The sequence below is a fragment of the Balaenoptera physalus genome (assembly GCF_965194825.1).
Source record: "Balaenoptera physalus genome assembly, chromosome: 12".
NCBI lineage: Eukaryota > Metazoa > Chordata > Mammalia > Artiodactyla > Balaenopteridae > Balaenoptera > Balaenoptera physalus.
Genome location: NC_138897.1, coordinates 49,930,937 through 49,955,036, shown reverse-complemented (window position 1 = coordinate 49,955,036; position 24,100 = coordinate 49,930,937). Strand labels below are relative to the sequence as shown.

Below are 24,100 nucleotides of genomic sequence, written 5' to 3'. Positions count from 1 at the left end.
AACAGGAGGGACCTGAGCATGACTGTGGCCTGAGTGGAAGGAGGAAAGATGAAATTTAAAGCGAAGGCACTGAGAGAAGGTGGAGGAAGGAGGGAGGAGAACATTTCCATCGATGGGACAGTATAAGCAGAGGCTCTGAGGTGCACAGCTGCAAAGGATATACCGGGATAAGCGATCCAACTTGAACAGTGTTGGCAGCAATGGAAAATAAGTTGTAAAGGTCCAAATGGACAAATGGGGTGAAAAAAAGGAGATAAGGGGACTAGAGCTCATTGTGAAGATGAGAAGTAACATTAATGAAGGGGAGAAAGTGCCAGATATGGAAGGTTAGAAAGACTGGGGTCGGGAGAGAGAGCACAGCACAGACATGAGGACACCCAGGCATGGCCAAGCAAGGAAAGATGGAAGACGAGGAGCAGACTTCCTGATGGTCACCACAGGACGTCAGTGGCGGCAAAGTGGAACAGGAGCGCTCTGAATTGAGCATAACTGCCGAAAGCATCCCGGGGGGGCAGAATGTTGGAGAGCATAGATTTCTAGAGGGACGGGAAATGAATTAACATTGACTGAGTAACTACGTTCCTCAGGCACTGAGCTAAATGCCATATATACATATACTTAAACACACACATAATTACATTTAATTCTCATGTAGCAGGTTGAATGGAGGCCCCCAAAAGATGTGCGCACATCCTAATTCCCAGAACCTGTCAACGTTATCTTATTTGGAAAAGGAGTCTTTGCAGAGGTAATTAAGTTAAGGATCTCGAGATGAGGAGATCACCCTGGATTATCTGGGTTGGCCCTAAATCCAACGGCAAGTGCACATACAAGAGAAAGGCAGAGGGAGATTTTTACACACACACACGCACACACACACACGAGAAAGCAATGTGAGGATGGAGGCAGAGATTGGAGTGATCTGGCCACCAGCCTAGGAAGCCAAGGAATGCCAACAGGCACCCAAAGCTGGAGACAAGGAAGGATTCTCCCCTAGAGCCTCCAGAGGGCGCACAGCCCTGCCAACTCCTTGATTTCAAATTTCCGACCAACTGAACTGTGAGGTGATAAATTTCTGCTTTAAGCCACTCAGAGTGTGGTAATGTGTACGGCAGCCCTAGGAAACGAATACACCACCCCAGGATACAGGTACAACTTTCCCCATTATGAGATCAGAAAACAAACTCAGAAGTTACACAGCTGGAATTTTTAAAAATCAAGATTCAAGCACTGGTCTGAATGACTCTGAGGGGCAGCTATTTGGAAGAAGCAATGGCTGAAAGTCCTAGAGGAGAGAGAGGGGCTAAGAAAAAGAAAAATCTTCAATGTAAAAAGTTATGAGGGAAGTGACAATAGGAGGGATAAACAGATTTCAACTAATGCGAGGAGGAAGTCAGAGGGGTACTTCAAAGTCACAGGAGAGAAAACAGTTTCCCATATAATCTACAGAACATGTAAGGAAATAAACAATATGGAAAAAGGCAAAACACTGCATATAGACATCCCTTGACAGTAACCACAGATACCTGAATCAGGTATTCTCTGAATTTCTAAGAACTAACAATAATCTATTTCACATGCTTGTAAGTGTTTTTCTTTCCACATCTAGCCCCTTGTGCAACAAGTTTCCAGACATTACTCATGCAAGTTTGTAAAAGCTAAATATATTATCTCTAATAATAATGCTGTAAACCCCAGGATGAGGCCACACGACATGTGAAATATAGTTTATACTTTGCCTAGGACCAAAGTATTGCTTGAGTTAAAAACAAAAAAAACAGACTTCTAGGCTGTGCCAGGCTGTAAAACAAATGACTCCCTTTATGTCAAAGCACTATTTAAACAGAGTATCTTACCATGGTGATAATAATTCAAAGTCAGGTATGGGCTCAAGAAAATCTGCAGAGCATATAATTACTAGCCTATAATATCCTCCTCCCTATCTTTCCAGTAAGTCACAGGCTGACTAATAAATAGAATGAAAGAATTCTGTGGTCAAAATCCACTTTATCAAGCAATAATGAATACAATGATCACATACAGTACAGATCTATTTCAGATCTTAGCCAACAGCTCAAGCTTTGCTGATGTAGACACCAAAAATTAACAAAAAATTCTTTCCAACAGGCACTTTTACCACTTCCACTCTGCAGTTCAACAGTTTTCAGTTCCTTGAGGGTATTACTTGTGTTTGAATACTGATCAAAGTTAAATATTTTTGAATAAAATTTGACTTTTTCAACAGTCTTATTAAAGACATTCAGGGTAGAGATGTGTTTATTCAATAAATATTTGTTGAATAACTAACAACTGCCAAGCAGTACCAGAAACTAAGAAGCCATGGGGGTTCCTCTGTAAAAACCAAAATCCTGAAAAAGAATAAACTGCCTAAAACATCGGAATTACAACAACCAAATCATCAGTTCAGCCTAGTTTAAACACAGCTGAAAATTCAAAAACTAGACTCTGAACACATGATCTAACACACGATAGCTCTCAGCACTGTCATTTGTTAATTCACTGTTATTCACTTAAACACAGAGCCTCTTTAAAGCGTGACAGGATCCTGAAGAGTTGAGCTATAAACCACATTAGAGAAAAGTAGAATCAGGAGGAAATGAGGGAATCAGGGAAGGAAAAATGCAGACAATTACATTTTTAATCTAATCAGTAAGGAAACTTACCTAATGAAATTACAGACTAAAAGATGAAACCATAAATAAACACATCCTGGAAACATTATAAATCTGCTGAAAATGAATGATTTCAGAATACATTTAAAGTGGATGCGAAATGAACCTCTACCCACTTAAGAATGCTATCTTGAGAAAAAATAAAAGGGAGACCTATTTGAACTATGTTTTACAACCATCCCCAATTTCCCTGTGTTTTCACAATTAAAATACCTTTCATAATTTCAATTTACTTAATCATGAAAGTAAGTATAACAGGCAGGAAAAAGGGGACACAGCATGGGAAATGAATTTCAAAGATTTCCAAAGCTAGAGCATATGTTCAAATCAAAAAACAAGGCATCTTCTCATTCTCTACCATTGGTCTCTTTTTAAAGATTTATTTTTATTTATTTATTTTATTTTATTTTTTGGCTGCGCCGGGTCTTAGCTGCAGCACGCAGGATCTTTTAGTCACTGCATGCAGACTTCTTAGTTGTGGCATTCAGGATCTAGCTCCCCGACCAGGGATCGAACCCAGGCCCCCTGCGTTGGGAGTGCAGAGTCTTACCCACTGGACTGCCAGGGAAGTCCCTACCATTGGTCTCTTGATTCAAATGAAAATGAAGTCCAAGTTCTCTTCCTCCAAGTCAAACTGGAAATTGCACTATTATTAGAAGTCATAATATCTAAGCCATTAACTTAATTACCAAGAAGGCAACATATATAACATGATTTCAGTAAAGAATTATTAACACTAGCAAGCTCCAAATATTTAAAAATAAAGAGATAATATTTCAATTAAGATATCATGGTATAGTAACAAACCTCACAGAGCTGCTTAGCTATGAAAATATTATAAAGACTTTTATAAGTCTTTTGTTTTGAAATTACTTCCATTGGCTAACATGTAAGGCCACGTGCTTTAATAACTTTTACTGACCGTGTTAAGTGAATTACAGTGTATCTTTCTAATAATTAAAAATACTAAATAACAAATTTAGGATCAACCTATATAACTCAATCACATAGTCAGTGCAGACTCATAAAGAAATACATGATCCTGGTTGTCTTAAACAACCTGTCTGTCCATTCTGCCCATTTCCATTCTGGAGGAAAAAAATTCTTCACCGTGATAGCCATTTCTGTCTCCAGTAAAACATGATGCTATAAACAAATTAATCCGTTTTTTAACAGGTAAGATTAGTTCTATGAAAGATCAAATGATATGAGATAACCGGTCTAAAAAGTAAAACTATTTAGCACTAAATTATTTCCCAACCATTTGGGGTGTTTGTCAGAAATAAGTTCCCAGGGGCTTCCCTGGTGGCGCAGTGTTTAAGAATCCACCTGCCAATGCAGGGGACACAGGTTCGAGCCCTGGTCCAGGAAGATCCCACATGCTGCAGAGCAACTAAGCCGGTGCACCACAACTACTGAGCCTGTGCTCTAGAGCCTGTGAGCCACAACTACTGAGCCCACGTGCCACAACTACTGAAGCCCACGTGCCTAGAGCCTGTGCTCCGCAACAAGAGAAGCCACTGCAACGAGAAGCCTGTGCACCGCAAGGAAGAGTAGCCCCCATTCACTACAACTAGAGAAAGCCCGCGTGCAGCAATGAAGACCCAATGCAGCCAAAAACAAAATAAATAAGATAAATAAATTTAAAAAGAAAAGAAAGAAAAGAAATAAGTTCCCAGGGTCCAGAATCACCTGAAGTATTAATTAAAAATCAACCAGGATCGCAATCAGAATCTCTGGTGATAAGACCTGGGTTGCCTTAGGTAAGGCTTAAGCACCTTCATGTTTGAAAATTGAAAAACCATTCTCTAAACATCATTAACATTTGTAACAAGCAAAAAAGTAGAAGCTTCCTTTCATAATTAGTTTAACTTATACCAAATACATCCTCTTTTATATAGCTTTCTAATTTATGAACAATTCATTCAGACAACGAAGAATCTATGTTTCTCATCCCTAACGAACATACAACACAAAGACCTCGTAGAGCCAAAGACTTTTACTAACTCGAGAAAATTAATCATGAAAACAAATAATTAACAAATTTGAGATTTAAAATCACTAAGTTATGTCTTCCTAAACATTTTGCTGTGCCACATAGCCAAAAATAAAACTGACAAACATCCTTTAAGCTATCTTTCCTATTTTAACTGAGGGTTTTTGCTGTCGTTTAAACTGAACTCTGTCAAGTTCTGCTATGACGGAAGACAAGTATGCCCATGAAATAGAACAAATTAAGTCGGCCCAGTATAGGATATACATGCTAGAGAGAAATAAAATTGGGGTGCTACCTGAAACTCTCCAGTGGGCCCAAGACATGAGTAAAAATACCTAGTAATAACTAGAGTAAGCAATTTTCCATGGCATTGTAGGTATCCTCAGAAAACCTTTTAACCTTCAATGGACCCAATCTTCAACTCGAATCACAATATTACTCATATATTATTCTCTTTGTTATTATCCTGACAAAAGGCAGAAGTGGAAAGAAAAGACTTTATAAATATTCAATCACTGGAGCCTCTGGGAATCAAAAAAAGAAAAAGAAAGAGATTCAGACGGAAAAGGAGAAAAAAGAGAAGACAAGGGGGAAAGAGCTGGGGGCAGGCTGCTCTGATTAAACTGGTAAAAAAAAAAGCGCAGTCCAAGCAGTGGTGACAAGAGCCAGCATGGTCTAAGGCGGCCAGGAAAATGGACCGGAAGGAGAAAACTGTAAACAGACAAAGCTGGAGGGGCTCTCCATTCGCCAGAACTCCCAAATAGGACCTAGGAAATCCAAGTTCTAGAAAAATCTCTCCACAACGCACCTCCTTCTCACCACCTCCACATTTTCACTCAGGTTAAGACAAACATGAGGGGCAGGCTTGAAAGGGAAAAGGAGTCACAAAGGCAGGTGGGTAGAAGTGGGAAGAGCGAGAGGGCTGCAGAGATGAACACAGCACCGAGAAAACAAGTGCAAGGGGCTGTGAGAAGCCTGTCCAGTCCCCCAAGCAAAGCACCTTCTCCAGCCTTAACAAGTGGTCATCTACTCTCGGCTGGAGAACAGGTAATGAAAGGAACGCTTATCAGGCCGCTTATTACGTTGTTTACAGCTCAGTTAGAATGGTCTGGTTTGGCTTCTTTACAAAGAGCGGAAAACCTGCCCCGTAATTACGCTCACTGCTCTCACACTATCCAGAAGAGTTTCCTCTCTTCTCTACGGGGTATTCCTTAAAGCTGAAGAAGACCGAGGTCATATGTCCCCCAAATCTTCAATGTTCCAGGGCAACTCAGGAACAGAAATCCCAAGGGGCACAGTTCAGCTTTTCCAAAAATCATCCACTTCAGTTCTTCTAACAACAATGCATGAGACTCTGGGCAAGTGGTGATCTTTAGGAGCCTTTCCTTCTCTTTCTTTACAACAAGGCCTTTCTCCTAGCATGGGGCAGGGGGTGTGGAGCTCCAAGAGCAGACCTCTGGGATCTTGCTCCTGGGGCTTCTCTGCACACAGCTCTGGCTCCAGAGCCAAGGCCTCTGTGTCCAAAGTTCCCATGGCCCGGGGCCCTCAGACAGAGGGGCTCCGGTGGGGAGAGGCTTAGCCACAGCTGCAACCACCAGAGCCTAACGCCACGTGCACAAGCGTATGTGTCCCGAGAAGCTTCACAGTACATCCTGTGATAAACAGGCTGGTCACAAGATGGGTAAGGAAATTACTCACCCTCTACACATGTAACACTGCCCCGAGAGGAAAATGCATTCTGTTCCCAACCAAATTCCAAACAGTATTTAAAACCTAGACAAACCTAGATTAGGCATTTCTCTTTTTAAGGTATCCACAGACACGGCTATTTTTACCCTTAATAAACATTAAAAAGCAGTAATGATAAACAATGCTGCAGAATAAATGCGTCACTACCTCATTCTGCCACGTTGTTTAACAGACATCAAATTTACTTATAAAATAGTAACATGGAGAATGGTATTTAGCATTGTCAGATTTCAATGAATCAATATCCCCTTCAAAAATACCTAATTTCCCACAAGGTCATAGCATTTAGATTCACTCATGCTGAAACAATATAGCTAAGTTAACATATACGCTTAAGAATGGCAACCAGAGAATAAAATAATAAAAATAAAAGAATGGCAACCAGACGGCGGTAAGCAGTCTCTGAGAAGGCTCCCCTGCCCCTTGAGTGTGCACTGGACCTAGAGACTCTTTTCTGACAAAGAAAATATGGCGAAAGCGATGGGGCTGGGAGCTGCCCAATGGAGAGGCGCCAGGGCAAGGAACTGAGTGAGGCCTCCAGCCAATAACCTGCGAAGAACCAAAGTCCTCAGTCCAACAACCCTCAGGGAACAGAATCCTGCCCAGATGCATGTGGGTGAACTTGGAAGCGGATCCTCCCCCAGTGGAGCCTCCAACCACAGCCCTGACCTGCACTCTATAGCCGAGTAAGAGACCTTGAACCAGAGGCATCTAGCCAAACCGTGTCCAGATTCCTGGCCACAGAAACTATGAGATAATACATGTTTGTTGGTTTAAGCCCCTAAGTTTGGAAGTAATTTGTTACAAAGTAATAGATAACTAATACACTGACTGATCCTGGCATTTTCTCCACTCTTCCTCATCCCCTGCCAGCCCCTCCACATTCTTCAAGGGGTCTAACATCCAACACTAGAATGGTATTGATGAGTGGGCAGGGAAGAGAACGAACTGGAGCTGCCATACCAAGAGAAGTGATTTAATCGGAAACAGTCACTCAACAACTCTTCACTAAGCCTCTAGTATGCGCCAAGGTAGAAACCAAATCTCTTAACCTAGTCTAGGAAACAGTTTACACTAACATTTGTTCACGTAAAACAGAGCCGCTCACTCTAAGAGCTCAGTCACCCACCTTATTAGATATGCATGTCCTCAACCTCCCTCTCCACATGCATCTAATTTTTGCTACCATGAACGTCTTTATCTCCTCTCCCATCTCCAAAATTAATCTACCCATACACTTGATCCCACTCCCTCTACCTGGTCTCCCTGATTCCAGAATTGCTGACTTTAATCCATCCACACCAGTACAGCCTAAGTACTTCTAAAATGCAAACCGGATCATGTCACTCTCCTACTTAAAATTTAAGCTCAGTGGTCTGACATTGTCCTCAGGCTGAAGTCCAAGTTCTCAAACCCAGCTTACAAGGTTCTCTATGACCGGACCCGTATTTCTCTCTCTGGCTTCGGCCCACACTCCTCTCTGATTTCTATGCTTTAGCCCCCTACCCTTTTTCTTTTTTGTTAAACTTTCCATTTCTCTCTTATCTCTTAGCCTTCAAATATCCCATTCCTACCTGAAGTACTCTTCCCCAGGCCCACCCTTTAATCACCTAACTTAAGCTTCTGGCCTCAGCTTAACCTCCCTCTTCTCCCTGACGCCTAGTCTAGTGCCCCCATCCACCCATCCGGTGCCCCATAGCAAACTGCACTCCACACTATTTTCCAGAATAATTGCTCTGCAACTATGCAAATTTCCCACCGGCTATGAGCTCTACGAGGGCAGGGACCATGTGGCTCCTGCTCAGTGCAGAACCACAGACAGACAAACATGTATGAAAAAGTAAATGAATTAAGTCTTCCTAGATCATACGTTGTCATTTGCTCCCTTCCTCAAATCTTCAAACCGTGCCCTCACTCCCTAAGCATCCACACAAGCTCAGGTCTTCCCATCTTATAAGGCTCCTTTGATCCACTTTCATCTGACCTCTGATTAACAATCCAACCCAAGGCAATCCAATCCAAGGCTGGGCAATCTGGCTGGTGCCCTATGACACCACAAAAACAGCTCTTGTAGTGGCTGTCACAGAGCTCCTACTTACCAAATCCATGATTCTCCTTCCAGACTTTACCCCACTGAACTATATATCCCACTGCAATGCTCGTTTTGCTGATCATCATTTTTAGTTATTTACTTATTTTTGCGAAGGTCTCTCTTCACTTTCATGATCTCTCTCTCTCCCTTCATTTTCCTATTCCTATTTCTCTACTTGCCTTAGGCTGATGATTTTCATCTGTGGCTACCTTGTCTTCAGCCTCCACCAGCTCTCCTTGGGTAGCCATCTAAACTTTCCACAGTGTCAATCACACTGCTTCCCATTTAGGGCTGGGGAGTGAAAAAGGTAACAGAGCCTCATGGGAAACCCTTCAAACTACACTTGGGCCTCCTTCATATTCCAATTTAACCCCTATCATTCCACATTTAAGAGTAACTAACTTAGTGAGTCACTTCTGCTTGCACAAGTTAGTTTTATTAACTCAGGTGTGTCAGGGGAAAAATAGATATGTATTGTTCACCTATATGCCGAAGACACCCAAATCTCTCTCCAGTTAGACATTTCTCCTGGGCTCTAAGCCCTTATGTCCATCTGCCTACCTACTGACAAGTTCTTCCTGGGTATCCTATAAGCATCCCAACTCTGTATCTCTAAAACCAAAATCGCCCCCTCAAGGCACTTGCCTTTCTATAGTCCCTACGACCCACAGCCTGGTTGTCTAAGCCAGAATACAAGCATTGTCTTCAAGCTTCTCCCTTTCCTTCAATCCCACTATTCACATCCTCTCCACTCTGCCCTGATCCAACTACAACCTTGATCAGGTTCGAATCTTCTATCACCTGAGCTACTGAAAAAACTTCCCACCTGGTCTCCCAGCCACTGGCTCTGCCCTCTGTAACCCACACTCCATGCAGAAGAATTGCTCTGAAACAAAGGATTCCAGCATCCCCCTTTTCAAAACTTCTGATGTTTCCTGCTACTCACAAGACAAAAATATTAGCATGGGAAGCCTGACCAGTAAGAGAGGCCCAGAAAAAAGAAATACCCGACACGGTGGCCCAAACCAAAAGAACCCCGCAAAAGAGACACGGTGACCAGAGAACTTGGCGAGGAAAGAAACCAGAAGGACCTTTGAAACACAAAGCAAACTGTAACAGCTCAGAAGAGCACAGCCAGATTCACCCAGCCAGGAGGCTAAAGGGCTGCGATAAGAAATATGCAGGCAACTAACAAGCTACGCTCTGAGCAAACTGAGAGAAACCCAGCCAGAGAGTCGGGGGGACTTTGAGCAAGGACCTACCAAGCCACCCGCTCCCACAACTCACCCCCACGCCCTGCCCGCCCATCCCCAGCTCCACCTGACCCAGCAGGGCACCAACCTCCTTGAGGCCCAAAAAAGCAAAGCACATGGCCAGGTGATTCCTCAACGGGCCCACAGGAATTCACGCCAAAGTGGCCCAACCGGACTCCACCTCTGCGCAAAGAATAAAACAGCCTGAGAGCAAGTCTAGCAAAGGTCAGGACCGTCGGTGAGTCAAATGGACAGTGAAATCTCCCACTGCCAGGGGAGCTGTGCAATCTCCCCCACAGTACTGCCCCGCTGATTAAAGGCTCATCAACTTCTCTCTTAACCACAGACAGCTTTAATAAAGCTGTGTGAACCAAGGCCAGTTTCTCTCGGCCAGGAAGTTCAGCGACCCCAAGTGCCAGAACACGAGGCTGGGCAGGGGAGACCCGAGACTCTTCCCAATCTGGCCCATCTACCAACCCACGCCCTCGATGGTAGCCAGATGGAAATACTCCTATTTTCTGGAACCCACCTTTGCTCATGCTGTTCCCTCTGACTAGAGCCCCTTTGCTCAGTCCAGATAAATCCTATCCATCACCTCCTCTGGAAACCCTTAACCAGCCCTCACTCTCCACGGCATGCCTTCTGAGGACCTGATGCAGCCCCTGCACGGCGCTCATCCCATCGTATGAGGGAAGGAACTCTGTCTTGGTCATCTATTTTCCTCACACAATGTCTAGCCTATCTGAGGTGCTCTATTCGTGTCTGCTGAATGAATCTATAAGTCAGTTCACCTACTCCTTTGATACAACAGCAGGTAAATGACTATGTTGTGTTATATTGAAAACAGTTTCACACTAAATGGAACTCCATTTTCAATTCAGCCAAGGCAAGACCTTAGGGGAAGACTGCACTCACCTTTTTGCAATCATGCACAAAAGTAGAAAGAGAATGAGAAAAAATTCAGTGCACCAGCCTCTACTGGGTGGGCTAGAGCAATGTGTCCATGGATTTCCAGGGTGGAGGGTGGTCTGCAGACCAATTTCCCTTAGTACTAAAGTTCCTAATATAAAGAAAGTTCCTGTGTTTCTTGCATGAATTAGAAATTTCAAGGAAAGTGTTTCAAATTATTCTTAAAATAATGAGCTTTGAGTTTGCTGGAATTCATTGCAGATTAAAATCCAAAGAGTCAAAAAGTTGTTGAGCCACATGAGAAAACATTGGAAACTAAACATATTCTGCTATCTACAACTGTGTGGTACTATCTTCTCAGAAGGAAGAGAGGGAGAGGAGACACTGAGGAAGGAGACTAACGAGTAACTAAAATGACAGGACTGACTGCCTGGGGGAAGACACACGACAAAAATAGGTCTCCGGGCAAAAAACGTAGGAAAATACAATCGATGTCTACTAAACAGGTTGATGTGGATAGGATCAATATGGATTTTTTAACAGAAGAGATTTGAAACATTTATTTAAGATCAACTAAAAAATGCTCTCTTACACAACATGTATTTTAGTCATAAGAAAATTCTGCCCCAAGATGTAATTCAGGCTGAAATATGAATTATTTCAAAAAGATTCTATGTATATCTAATGTAAACTAGTTATAAGAACCTAATTAGTTTGGGGTATGTCTCATTCATAAGAAATCTGTGATGCAGAGGTAGAAAACAAAACTTATGGTTACCAAGCGGGAAGCAGGGGGAGGGATAAACTGGGAGACTGGGATGGACACATACACACTAATATATATAAAACAGATAATAAAAGCCTACTGTACAGCACAGGGAACTCTACTCAGTACTCTGTAATGACCTATATGGGAAAAGAATCTAAAAAAGAGTGGATAAATGTATATGTATAACTAAGAAGTAAAACAACATTGTAAATCAACTATACTCCAATAAAAATTAATTAAAAAAAGAAAAAAAAGAAATCTGTGATGAAATGAGAAGTATGCATAAGGCATTTCTGCAGCATACCAAAGTACTGTGGTTGTCTTGAAAATCAAATTGTGCAACAGATCATTGCATTGTGAGCTGAACTAGCCACATTTTTTTCACAGAACATCATTTTTACTTAAAGGTACAACTGAACAACTATGGTCATTTAGACTTCTGTATTTGACCTACATTTCCCCAAAAAAGAGCAAAATGAGCCTGACGCTTCAAGAAAAACTGACAGTATGTGTTACCAATGACAAAATTCAAGCTTTCAAGCAAAGATTTGAGTTTTGGAAAACTGCTTCTCAATAATTAAAAGGTAAGTAAGGAGGTTTTTTTGCTGCTAAATAATGCTAGTTTGAGAAACAGATTCAGTTTAACAAATTGTTAACACTTCACAAGTTTTGGTTTTCATTCTTCTTACTGGCTTCAATCAATTTTTTAAAGTTATAAATTAGAAGACCCAAAAGAACAGAGTAGTTTAAATCATGTCAACCTAATTGCCTAGAAGACAACTGCCAAAATTTTTATGCCATGTCAGTGATTGTTCTATGGCAAACATTAAGTATAGAAATAAGAAAGATATATTACTATCTCACATCAATTGAATTTTAAGAATCTACAGATAATATATTAATGCAATAACAAAAAATGGCTATCAAGTGAAAGCTGGAATTCTGATTTCCTTTGGTTAGCTTTTGGAGTAACATAATTTTAATATGTTACTCAAAATACCAAGAAAGTAAGAAAATTGTTATCTAAGTGCAAAAAAAACTTCTCCAGAATCTCTCAAAGTTAAAATATCTGATAAAATAACATCCCCCAAAGATGTCCAACCTTTAAAGAGTTACATGAGAAAGTAAAAATTGCTATAGAATGAGAAGTTAATTGATAAGACTTCCAAAATGGCAGAGAATTTTAAGAAAAAGCTTGCTGAATATTTTGGCTAACTACTCTCAAATCCACTGAGCTATCACTGTCATTTCTACTACAGGCTTCAAGAGGTATCCAATTTAGCCCAAAGAAAAAAACTGCATTAAAAGAAAATAATATGTTAAAATATTCATATTTTTTTCAAACTTTAACCCCAAACTTCTATTTTGGGATATCAAGGTTTCGACAATTTATGCCTTCTCAAGCATCATTCTGAGCTTATACGTCTTACTTGAACCTGAAAATTTAATCAAGAAAAGTCACATAATTTTTAGGAAACGCAACAGTCTTGATGAGGTTTGGTGAGGTCTGTTTCTTCCCTCCCCCCTGCAATCCACTGCAATAATCTACTACCATGTGAGACAATGCCCTGATAATAATTCCATCTTAAAATTCTGCAGGTGTTTTCACTCTGTAAGAGGCCATACATACATTTTTAGCTCACTCAGGGGAGAAATGGTACTGGTTCAAAAAACTACTAATGTCTAAGAAGAAATGATAGGAGATACACAATGTTACTAACTAATTTAACATTAAATACATAATAACCCGGAAGAACTCAGAAAAGTTCTGGAAATACAATGTTTTAATATCCATATGAAGTTCAGATTTTTCGGTCATGAGAATGCCATACTGGCACCTTTTCAACCAGAGGGGCTGAGAAACCAGGATGTTTACTAAAGAGGCTAATTCAAGCCGATTATACAAAAGTGTATTCTGGACTAGAAACCAAAAGAAAAAATGGTAAATAGGTTCAAATTGTAAACTATCTTGCATAATTGTTAATTCAATCATTTTATCTCAGAATTCATCCTAACAGGTAGCAGTGGCTACCTACCCTTGAAAAGCAGACCCAAGCACACTAAATAATGGAGCATTGTTTTTACTAGACAACTCATCGCCTAAAAATTCCTGAAGTGTGGCACAAATGTTCATTGACCCCATTCTAAAAAAGCGACCTAGAACACTAGAACAGTACAGTCTTGAACTCAATCACATTCCCTACTGTGGATTTCTCCATCGTATTTTTACAACCAGTTAATATAGCTCAGAGTGTTTGAATAAAATTACGATTACTAAGTTTAAGCTTAAAAACTTAATATTAAATGGATAAAGCTGTCATGAATACTCAAGAAAGCGACCAGGGTATCTCGGGCCATCACACCTTATTTTGCTCTGTCCATGTAACGCAGTCTTTAAGTTGTTTAAACGTGCATTGACAAAACTCACATGCCAAAGCCATGCCCCGAAGCAGTTTATGTGACAGGTCTGAAATCGCATTTCAAATAAAATGCTTTCTGCCGGGCCCCTGTTTATACAGCTTCCAAATCCCGTAAGTAACATGCTGCGTTTCCTTCACTGTGACCGTGGGAAGTGAGGGTGTGTCTCGGTGCTTACCGATGCCCGGAGCCACATAGATGAAGTAGAGGCAAGACGAGGAGAGGGAGAAGAAGAAGATGAAGGCGAGGAGGGAGCGATTGGAGACCCGCATCATCCGCCTGAGCACAGACATCTTCCTCTTCCCGGCCGGCAGCTCGGGCTGCGCTCTCAAGGCGGACTTGGGGGCACCGTCCAGGCCCTAAACTTCCATGAATGTGCTAAAAACCCCGAGACTGCAGCGGGGTCCGCGCGGGGAGGATCAGGGATAGAGGGGCCAGAGCGGGAAGGAAGAGAGAGGAGGGAGCAGACGGAATGAATGAGAGGCGGGGGAGCCGGGGGAGGGGGAAGAGTGGGAGGACGCGCGGGAAAGGGGGAGGGGACGCAGGGCGGGGGGGCCCAGGGGACCAAATGACCCGAGGAGGCCGTGAAAGGGCGAGGACCCGCGTTCGATACGCCAGGTAGCGGCGGGAGGAGGGGCTTTAAGTGGGGAGAGGTGCGGGCTGCGCGCCCCGGCGCCCCTGCGGAGAGGGCCGGCTGACTGCAGCACGCCGGGCTCCCCCGCGGCTCCGGCTGCCCGCGCCCGCCGGGGTCCAAGTCGCGAAGCCCCTGCGCTCAGGGTCCGGGCAGCCCGCGCTTGGCAGGCCTGCGCCGCCTCCTCCTCGGGGCCGCGGCGTCTCGTGCCTGCGCGGGGCTAGCGTGGGCGCCGGGGCCGCCGCCGGCGCGCGCAACGCGCCGGGGTCCGCGGGGGCCCTAGGGGCAGAGGAGCTGGGCGCTCGCCAGCGCGCAGCCTCCTCCTCATGCCGCGCCGGGCCCCGGCGTCCCGCGGCGGCCGCGGGAGCCGAGCGCAGGCGAGGGCGGTGTCCCGGCCAGCGGCGAGGGCGCTCCGGTTCCGGTTCCTGCCTCCGCCAGCTGTCCGCCCGGCCGCAAGGGCGGCAACCGCAGCAGCATTACCGCCGCCGGCCCGGGGTGAGGCGCCCCCGCCGGCGCCGCCCCCGCACGGCCCGCGGACACCAGGCGAAGAGCCGCGGGGCGACTCGCGCGGCGGGCAGAGCCGAGGAGTCCGAAGACGGGGAGGCCAGACGCCGTCGGAGCCGCGTCTGAGTCGCAGAAGAGGCGGACCTGCGAGGGCGGGGGAGCCGCGAAGAAACACCGGGCACGCGGGCGGGACCGGAGACCCCCGGCTGCCCCACGCGCTAGCTCGGAACTGCAGGCGGCGCTGCGCCGGCCCCGAGGAAACCTGGAGGCTCCAGCCCACCCTTCCCCTCCCCTCGTCCGAAACACCGCGCCTCCTGATTGGCCCGCGCCGCACCGCGCCGAACAACCTGCCCCCTCCTCCCCGCGCCGGGACCGGTGCCCCGGGCGCCTCCTGCGTCACCGCAGTCCCCGCCCGGGCGGGGACCCCGGCGCTCCCAGTGCTGCCGGGGGCTGAGGGACGCGTTTTGAGCCTCGGTTACGTTCCACTCTGGGGATCGATAATGAAAGATGCTGTGTCTGTATCTCGAGGAGGAAGCTTCTGTGGTGTGGTGTGCGTTCCTCCCAAAATACACGCTCCGGGAACGAGGTGTTTTCCAGTACTGGATTAATGGAACCTCCCATCCCGCACTTCCTATAGAAACATACTGTCAGGATGTGGTACGGATCTATGTATATCTCCTATAATAGGACTTGCCTTCCCATCTGAAGGTGAGCACTGGGTAGCCCTACTTTAGCTGTATCCGTTCAGACGGGGCGGAAAAGACTTCTGTGCAGCCAATAGGCCCTTGAGCGCTGCAGCACCAGCCAGCTTCAATGGGCAAATTGCTTTAATGCACCTCCTAGATCGTGGTCTACCCTTTGTTCAAAAGCTACTTTTTTCTACTAGCTGGTCCTTAGCTATATCGCATTTTTCCAACGTGTGTTTGCAGTTGTTTCTTTTGCAGCTAATCATGTAGAAAGTGGCTGGATGTCCCCTACTGCCATTATTTGCTCAGTATTTCCAGATGCAGCGGTACTGAACACCACCTGATTGCCAGCAAATATGGTACCTTCTTAGCAAGAGACCCATGCCTTCTATCGTCTCCGAGATAGTATTATGCTTTGTGGAGCCTGTAACACCTGAGTCTATAATTCCACCAAGGCCTTTTATTAACTGTGAAACTCATGCCAAGCCACTACCCTCTGCAAGCCTCTCTTCTCAGCCTTCAAATGGTGGGTGTGATACCAGCTTTCAAGTCTATGGGATTAAACCGGGTAACTGTGTAAAATGCTAAACATGATGTCTGGCACCTAAGAGGTTTCCTTACCTCCCTTTAGACAGTTGACTGGATGGAATCACCAGTTCAACTTCATTTCTTAATATTTTGCTTTTTGGAGTACTTACAAGTTACTGAACTTCTCTGGCTAATTTGATATTTAATGTGAAAGGAAATGACACTGTTTTGTAACATTTTTAGATGCTTGAGGAAAAGCTGAAATACAAAATGGAGCAACATATTAAATAAGAGATAAAACTCACTTGTAAAAAAAATACGTATGCAAGAGAAAGAAATCCATGAGTGATGAGGAAGCAAAGTTGTAGTACTTCCCCCTCTGACCCTGCTGACTTTTATGTCTATTTGCACCAGTTCAACTGTTGTTTATACTGCTAATACCACCGTGCTGGCTTGGCAATGGATAATTCTTCTAAGGAAAAATTGGCTTTTTGAAAAGAAAGTTTACTATGAAACTAAGTGGGAAGTATTAACATCTTAGAAATTGATGATTAATCTGATTTTAAGAAATCTGAAGTCTGTGTACAGATGTGCTTGGCTGGCATAGATGACTGCCATTGGTATCTCTTAACATGGTACTTGTTAAAAATGATTAGTTCTCCCCTGGAGTTAAGCAAGTACCAGAAAACCAGTTTAGTCGATGCACCCTTTAGCATTGTTGCTCACCAGCCACAGAGAGAGGGAGCCACGCCTCTAGAGCCAGGCAGCCTGCGGTTGGATACCAGTTACTCAGGTCAAGTGACCTCAAAAGTTACTTAAAGCTCCCTGTGCCTCCACTTTCTCATCAGCTAAAGAAGATAACCATAGTGCCTATTAGGGTTGTTGTGAGGATTAAACTGAATGAGTTAATGCTTCTGAAAAGCTTGGGAGAGCCTGGTACCTAGTAAGCACTATTTGAATATTTGTTAATTTTTTTTTTTTTTAATCTCTCCTTTAGATCACTCTCTGCCAACTAACAAGTTATGCTGGTCTCTTCCTATTTAAAAACCAAATTTCCTACTGATTCAGCCATGAAGTGTCAGTCTCTAATGGTCTGAAGGATGCCTCGGGGTCTCAGTTCATTTGTAAAGCAAAGGTCAATGAAATACTCAGAGCCAAACCTTTTCAAGCCCAGATTATCACCTGATACTTCCTCAGGAGCCAGGTAAGGCCCACAGCAGAGGAGTGACCTTACAGAAATCTACTAAGTTTCATTTTATATCAAAGAGACCTTAAACATAAAATCATAAGACGTAACTTACAGTAGCAAAACACAGTAAATTTCATTTACCTGCTCTGTTCTACATTTAGTAACACCAAGTATTCCTTTTATTATTTTCTGTCCACTAGAGACCCCGTGCCCTTAAATATGTGGGTATCAAACTGAATAAGTTACAACTAATGGTTTTCTATTTATATTAATCAGAAATATATTACTGAGAGACTTCCGTGGTGGCACAGTGGTTAAGAATCCACCTGCCAATACAGGGGACACGTGTTCGAGCCCTGTTCCGGGAAGATCCCACGTGCCGCGGAGCATCTAAGCCCGTGCGCCACAACTACTGAAGCCTGCGTGCCACAACTACTGAAGCCTGCGTGCCTAGAGCCCGTGCTCTGCAACAAGAGAAACCACTGCAATGAGAAGCCCGCGCACCGCAACGAAGAGTAGCCCCTGCTCGCCGCAACTAGAGAAAGCCCGCGTGCAGCAACAAAGACCCAAGGCAGCAAAACATTTAAAAAACAGATAGATAAATAATATTTTTAAAAAAGAAATACATTACTGAGATTGTAATTACCACAAAAAAAGAGAAATGGGGGCTTCCCTGGTGGCGCAGTGGTTGAGAATCTGCCTGCCGATGCAGGGGACACGGGTTCGAGCCCTGGTCTGGGAGGATCCCACATGCCGCGGAGCAACTAGGCCCGTGAGCCACAATTACTGAGGCTGCGCGTCTAGAGCCTGTGCTCCGCAACAACAGAGGCCACGATAGTGAGAGGCCCGCGCACCGCGATGAAGAGCAGCCCCCACTTGCCGCAACTAGAGAAAGCCCTCGCACAGAAACGAAGACCCAGCACAGCCATAAATAAATAAATAAATAATTTTTTTTAAAAAAAAGAAATGTACTTGTTTAATGAGATGGATGACATTTTACTTGGCCTGGGCTAGGATAAACAATATCTGTTAAGTGTTTTGGACTTGCTCGTAACCTTGGTAAAATAAAAATCAGTAAGCTTTTTTTCCTTGTGAATTGGGGAAAAAAGAGAATGAAAGAGCACGTAGATCTCACTTTTATGATTGCTTAGGGCTCCGACCTCCATATTATAATCACTGATTAAATATAGTAATTTTATATTTTTAAATACATGGTCTCAGCATCTGAGATTCAGTTAAAGAAAATTGTTAGGTTGATAGATTGTGCTTAGACAGTTGAATTTTTTTACTTACATAATTGGAACGTAGATTGTATAAGAGTTAGACATTGGCATGATTCATAAAATAGAATATGTATTCCAAAATATTGTTGTGGTACAAAAACTTCCCTTAAATAAAGCCCATTTTCCCACTGATTTCCATTGTAAATATAGAGTTCTGCTGAGAAAAAAATATTGGTCCCGATCTCTTATTTAAGTTATATTAAAGAAATCTTAAATTTCTTACATTTGAGATCAAACATAATCACCTTAAAGCTAGATTTTAATAATCTTACATATATGAAATAATCCAGAACTTAATAATACTCTATTATAGTTAAATTTGAAAAAGAAAACCACCGTAGCGCCAACAATCCTCAGTTCAGCAGTTGACCCAAATTTCATACTCATCTTAAATTGCCTTAATCCTTTCATCCTGAATCCAAGATCATTCTTCCTTATCATAAGAATGCCCTGTAGCATTTTCAAGTATTCAAACCACTTTCCTATCATTTCATAACATCCCTTTGGGGGAGATATGGCAAGTATTATTATATCATTTGGGCATGGGGAAACTAAAGTGCAGTGAGGTACAATATCTGGCCTCAGGTCACATGGTGATCAGTAACAGAGCTGAGGAGAGAGCCAAGATGTTATCAGCTGCATTCAGTGCCCTTTCCACAAACAACACCAGGCTCTCATTTTCACACGGATTCCTTTGCCTATCAGGGCAAATATTTGATTTAGTGTATATTTTAAATATTTCCAGAAATAAATATATGCAATCCATTTTTCAAACTTTCTCTACCAATTTTGTCTCAGACATCTGTATCAGGAACCAAATAAATTGTACTACATGGTACATAAAGTTAGAACCCCAACTGTCTTAATTCTTGCTTGTCATCAGTTGTTAAGTCAAAATGAGAAAATGAATAGATTGTGTTTGCTTCATCCATTCTTTTTCTCAGCTTAATGCTAGGTATATTCAACAGATTGCTAGTTTCCCCTTCAAGGGAATCTGAGCTGCCGGGCACTAGCCACTGACTTGCCCCCTGGAAAAAGAAGCCTGCCCAATGGCGATGGAATGAGAATCTGTTCGGAAAACTATGAGGTTGGAGGGTAGAGGAAAAGACAATAAAAAGGAGAGATAGGAGATTGAAAGAGTAGTTGACTCACATACCAGGCAGTGCCCTGTGCCTTACATGGAGAGGATGGTATTCAGGCTCCCTCCAGGTTAAGCATAGAGGCTGCCTCTTGACTTGCTTGAGGCTTCGTCTGTATCCAGCCTGCCTGAAAGCTGAGGGAAATCAAAGTCTCTGCACATATGTAACGCAGATACACAGGCACCTCGGGTGTTGTGCACACCAGCTGGACTATTCAACCCTAGAGAGAAGGCCAATAAACTTGGCTACTGAACAGACAAAACAAATATCCACATTCCTAGAGCAGCCTTGAATTCTAAACAGCAGTTAGTCCTAGGTAACTCCGAGAGAGAGATCTTTCTTATTAATACACATATCCATAATAAAAAGAAGGGGAAAAAACTCCTGTTACTTGATGCAGTTAAAAGAGTCTGCTTGTTACAATCAAAATAGCCTACCCTCAGTCACTGGATTTTTTAAGAAGTCATTTCCTGAACAGGATTCTATTTTGATGATATATAGTAGTTCCCAGAACTTAGTACAAAAGCAGGGCAGTAAATAATTATTGAATGAATTAATTAACACAGTCTTAACTTTTACACTATTATGTATATTCTTTTGGGTTTAGTGTAACAATGAGTACAAGTTAGTTCACCTTATCTCATCCAGAGCATTTTATCAAAAGAGCCATCTTCATAGGTGAATGACTCATAAAAGTAGAGGATAAAATATGTAGGTGAAAGGAGTATCCTATGACAGTGTTCTTCTATCACATTAAGAATCCTATAGCTGTGGCAGACAAAAGCATTTTAAGAAATGGAATTACGATATAGAATAGCTTTTAGTGAAGGACATTGGTAGGCCATTTTCTATCCATTTATTTTCATATTTAACATAAGTCTCATAGGATTTTCTCAGTCTGTGACTAAATCACTCTGGGAAAAATACTGGTTTCAGAGCTTAAATGGGTAAATGTTGAAGTGAGAAATAGGTTTCAGGTAAATTTGACAAAGGATTTCAGTGTTTCTGTGTCTGGAAAGGGAATTTTGGAATACTAAGGTCCTGACTTGCTAAAATCCACAAGCTTCATATTCACAAGCTTGATGGAAGTTATTGTAACAAGACATGAAAACATAAGAACTTTAGATACCTCAGAGCTAACTAAAAGAAAGAAAGAAACCAAAATATTTTCAGCCTGAAAAGTATGAATAATACCAATTCACCATGAGCAGTAAGGAATGCCCCAGAAATGCAAGAACCTGGCAACATTAGGCAAATTATTAGCATAACGTATTAGGTCAAAGAAAAAAAACAAGTGTCTTTTTTTAAGTAGGTAAATGTATAAATATAGGACAATTTATTTACCTATCTTATTATTTGTTAAAGGACATGGCTTTTCAGTTTGACTCAATTATGAATAAAAATATTATAAACTTATTATGAATTTCATTTTGGTTATATACCTAGTTGTCAAAATTCTCGGTTTTATGATATGTGCATGATCAGATTTCAGAGATAATGGCAGACAATTTCCCAAAATGATTATACCAGTTCACAACCTCATCAGCAGCATTTGAGAGTTCAAGTTGCTCACCTCACCAACACTTAGTATAGTCAACCTTATTAATATTAGCATTTCAGGTAGAATATAATGGTGTCTCATTTTGGTTTTAATTTGTACTTTCCTGAGGGCTAGTGGGATTGAGCAATTTTTCATAAATTTATTGGCATACAGTATCTCCCATAGAGGCTGGAAAAGCACTTGATACAATTAAACAATTTCTGATGTTGAAACTCTTCATAAAATAGGGTTGAGGATATGTTCTATTTTGTAAAGAGCTATCTCAAGCAAATTGCATCGGTATGATTAATGTAGAATCATACTCATTAGAATCATGAAAAAGATATGGATTGGAAGGAATTAGCCAATGCACTTGGAAAATAAAATTAAAGGGTAAAAATAGTGGAAAGAAAGTGATAAAAAATTATTGTTATTTATAAGTTTATGATTACCATAAAGAGCATTAACTGGAAAACACATTAGATCTAATAGGAGAGATTAATAAAGAGCCACTCAAAAAAATATATATACATACATAGTTCAGCATGGAGATACATTCCTAGAAATTAGAGCTCTAACTGGACTTAATTATACAGAGTCCTATAGTTCCTATGGAGAAGTATTTTAAGCATTGTACTTAAGCAATTGCCCAATCATCTCAGCTTCTAACAATGTTTAGGATGTCCTTCAAAATGTCAAAAGATTTCTACCAATCTCCTAATCTTCTTTATCCTCTGCTTCCTAAAGCATTTCCTTAAAAACATCACAAGTTGCCAGAAAATTTGTATTCTAACCTAGTGCCTGGTCCTTCACCCTTTTCCTTTGTAGTAGGTAAAGTGCTATGGTACCATAACTTTGGAAGTCAATTCGTGTCAGAATTATTTACCAGAACTCAAAATAAATCCCAGGATGGACTTCCCTGGTGGCGCAGTGGTTAAGAATCCGCCTGCCAATGCAGGGGACATGGGTTTGAGCCCTGGTCTGGGAAGATCCCACATGCCACGGAGCAACTAAGCCCTTGAGCCACAACTACTGAGCCTGCATGCCACAACTACTGAAGCCCGCACACCTATAGCCCATGCTCTGCAACAAGAGAAACCACTGCAATGAGAAGCCCGTGCACCACAATGAAGAGTAGCCCCCACTCTCCGCAACTAGAGAAAGCCCATGCACAGCAACAAAGACCCAACACAGCCAAAATTAAATAAATAAATAAATAAATTTATAAAATAAATAAATCCCAGGAGAAACTAGAGCAGAGAAAACAACACACATTATAGAATTACTCATCTCTGGATGGCTAGGACATTACTCACTGTTTATGTTTGGTAGCAGTATATTCCACTGGTACCTCATGGGTCGAACATATGATGGCACTCAGAGCATAGAGAATAACCCTAGTAATAGGGTAATATGATAGAATAGTCAATATATAAATTCATTGTTATACATATAGCATATGCTATCTTTTAAAATATAAAGATAGGGAATTCCTTGGCTATCCAGGGGTTAGGACTTGGCGCTTTCACTGCCAGGGACCTGGTTCAATCCCTGGTCAGGGAACTAAGATCCCGCAAGCTGTGTGGTGCAGCCAAAACAATTAATTAATTAATATAAAATAAAATATAAGACATATAGCAAATGGAAGATATAAATTACCTGATTATATTATAAAATTGATAAAATTTGATAAAGTTACCTGGCAGAAACATTAACCTGTGAGATTATACAATAAACAACCACAACAAAAAGATCACAAGAACAGCAGCAAATATATATAAATAATACCCATGAATAAACTGAAAAGGAAATGCACAAAACCAAGATGAAAGAAAAACAAAACAAAACAAAACTTGTCCCAAAGACAAGTAAAACATTGAACAGACTGAAAAAAGTCAACAACTCTTATTGGATCCTTAAGAGAGATGAGGACACAGGACAAGCTGCTGTCCCCAAGTTTGGAGAAACAGCCACGGCTTCCCAGAGCAGAAAGTGATGAACAGAAACCACCAAGGGAATCAGTGCTGGAGTAGGAGAACCTGAACCATAACTGACAAATTGCTGGGGGCTCAGTATGAACAAGTCTGAGAGTTAAAAACTTCAGGGGACCCAGTCATGGAGGACCCCACCCTTCTGTGAATTTCATCTCCAGGAGCTCAAACATGTTCTCATAATAAATATCAGAGGAAAATCTCCTCATGATTCCAGGAGAGCATTCTGTTCTTAACAAGGCCTGCCCTCAGGAGAAACTAGTTAACCAGAGCCTAACTGGTTGGGGCATTATCAGAGCCTAACTGACCTGGGGAAAGGAGCTATCCAACTCCAGTCAGCTCTAGTCATCTGGTCCCACCTAAGGGGGAGGAAAAAAACTGAGAAACACTTGTGAAGTTCACAGTCCAGAGGCATGGGCTCACTAAAAGACTGAGAGCTAATCATAGGACTATAGAACACTTCTCCTTCCCCCACACCTCACCACCACATTACTACAGACCTACTTATAGCAGTTCCTTTTATGCAGTACATCATGTCCAGCTATCAAGAAAAAATTAGTAGGCATATTAAAAGGTAAGAAACACAATTTAAAGAGACAGAGCAAGCGTCAGAGACAGACATGGCAGGGATGTTGGAATGATCAGACAGGGGATTTAAAACAACTATGATTAATATGCTAAGGGCTCTATTGAATAAAGTAGACGGCATGCAGGAACAGATGGGCAATGT

The 24,100-nt window shown here is 42.4% G+C and overlaps 2 protein-coding genes across 8 annotated transcripts in view; one reads left to right on the top strand and one right to left on the bottom strand.

Moving 5' to 3' along the window:
* B4GALT6 (beta-1,4-galactosyltransferase 6) overlaps nucleotides 1–15,289 on the bottom strand; it is a 67,638-nt gene extending 52,349 nt beyond the window's left edge. Inside the window, exon 1 of one of the 5 annotated variants that reach the window (XM_082416184.1) lies at nucleotides 14,058–15,289. In XM_082416184.1, the coding sequence (XP_082272310.1) occupies nucleotides 14,058–14,172 (115 nt within the window). In that variant the 5' untranslated portion in view covers nucleotides 14,173–15,289. Of the gene's footprint in view, nucleotides 1–9,871; nucleotides 14,000–14,057 lie in introns of those variants that run through there. The other 4 variants (XM_082416183.1, XM_082416185.1, XM_082416186.1 and 1 more) reach the window with 4 other exon arrangements.
* LOC309639190 (uncharacterized protein) lies at nucleotides 14,837–20,601 on the top strand (the record flags this gene model as incomplete). 3 transcript variants are annotated; one of them, XM_082416224.1, is made up of 3 exons in its annotated part: nucleotides 14,837–16,226; nucleotides 17,226–17,432; nucleotides 17,694–20,601. In XM_082416224.1, the coding sequence occupies one exon, from the start codon at nucleotides 14,837–14,839 to the stop codon at nucleotides 15,620–15,622; it is 786 nt and encodes a 261-aa protein (XP_082272350.1). In that variant the 3' UTR covers nucleotides 15,623–16,226; nucleotides 17,226–17,432; nucleotides 17,694–20,601. The 3 variants fall into 3 exon arrangements, with proteins under 3 accessions (XP_082272350.1, XP_082272351.1, XP_082272349.1); XM_082416225.1 differs by having other exon boundaries at nucleotides 14,837–15,722; nucleotides 17,226–20,601; XM_082416223.1 differs by having other exon boundaries at nucleotides 17,226–20,601.
* Nucleotides 20,602–24,100: the final 3,499 nt, after the last annotated feature.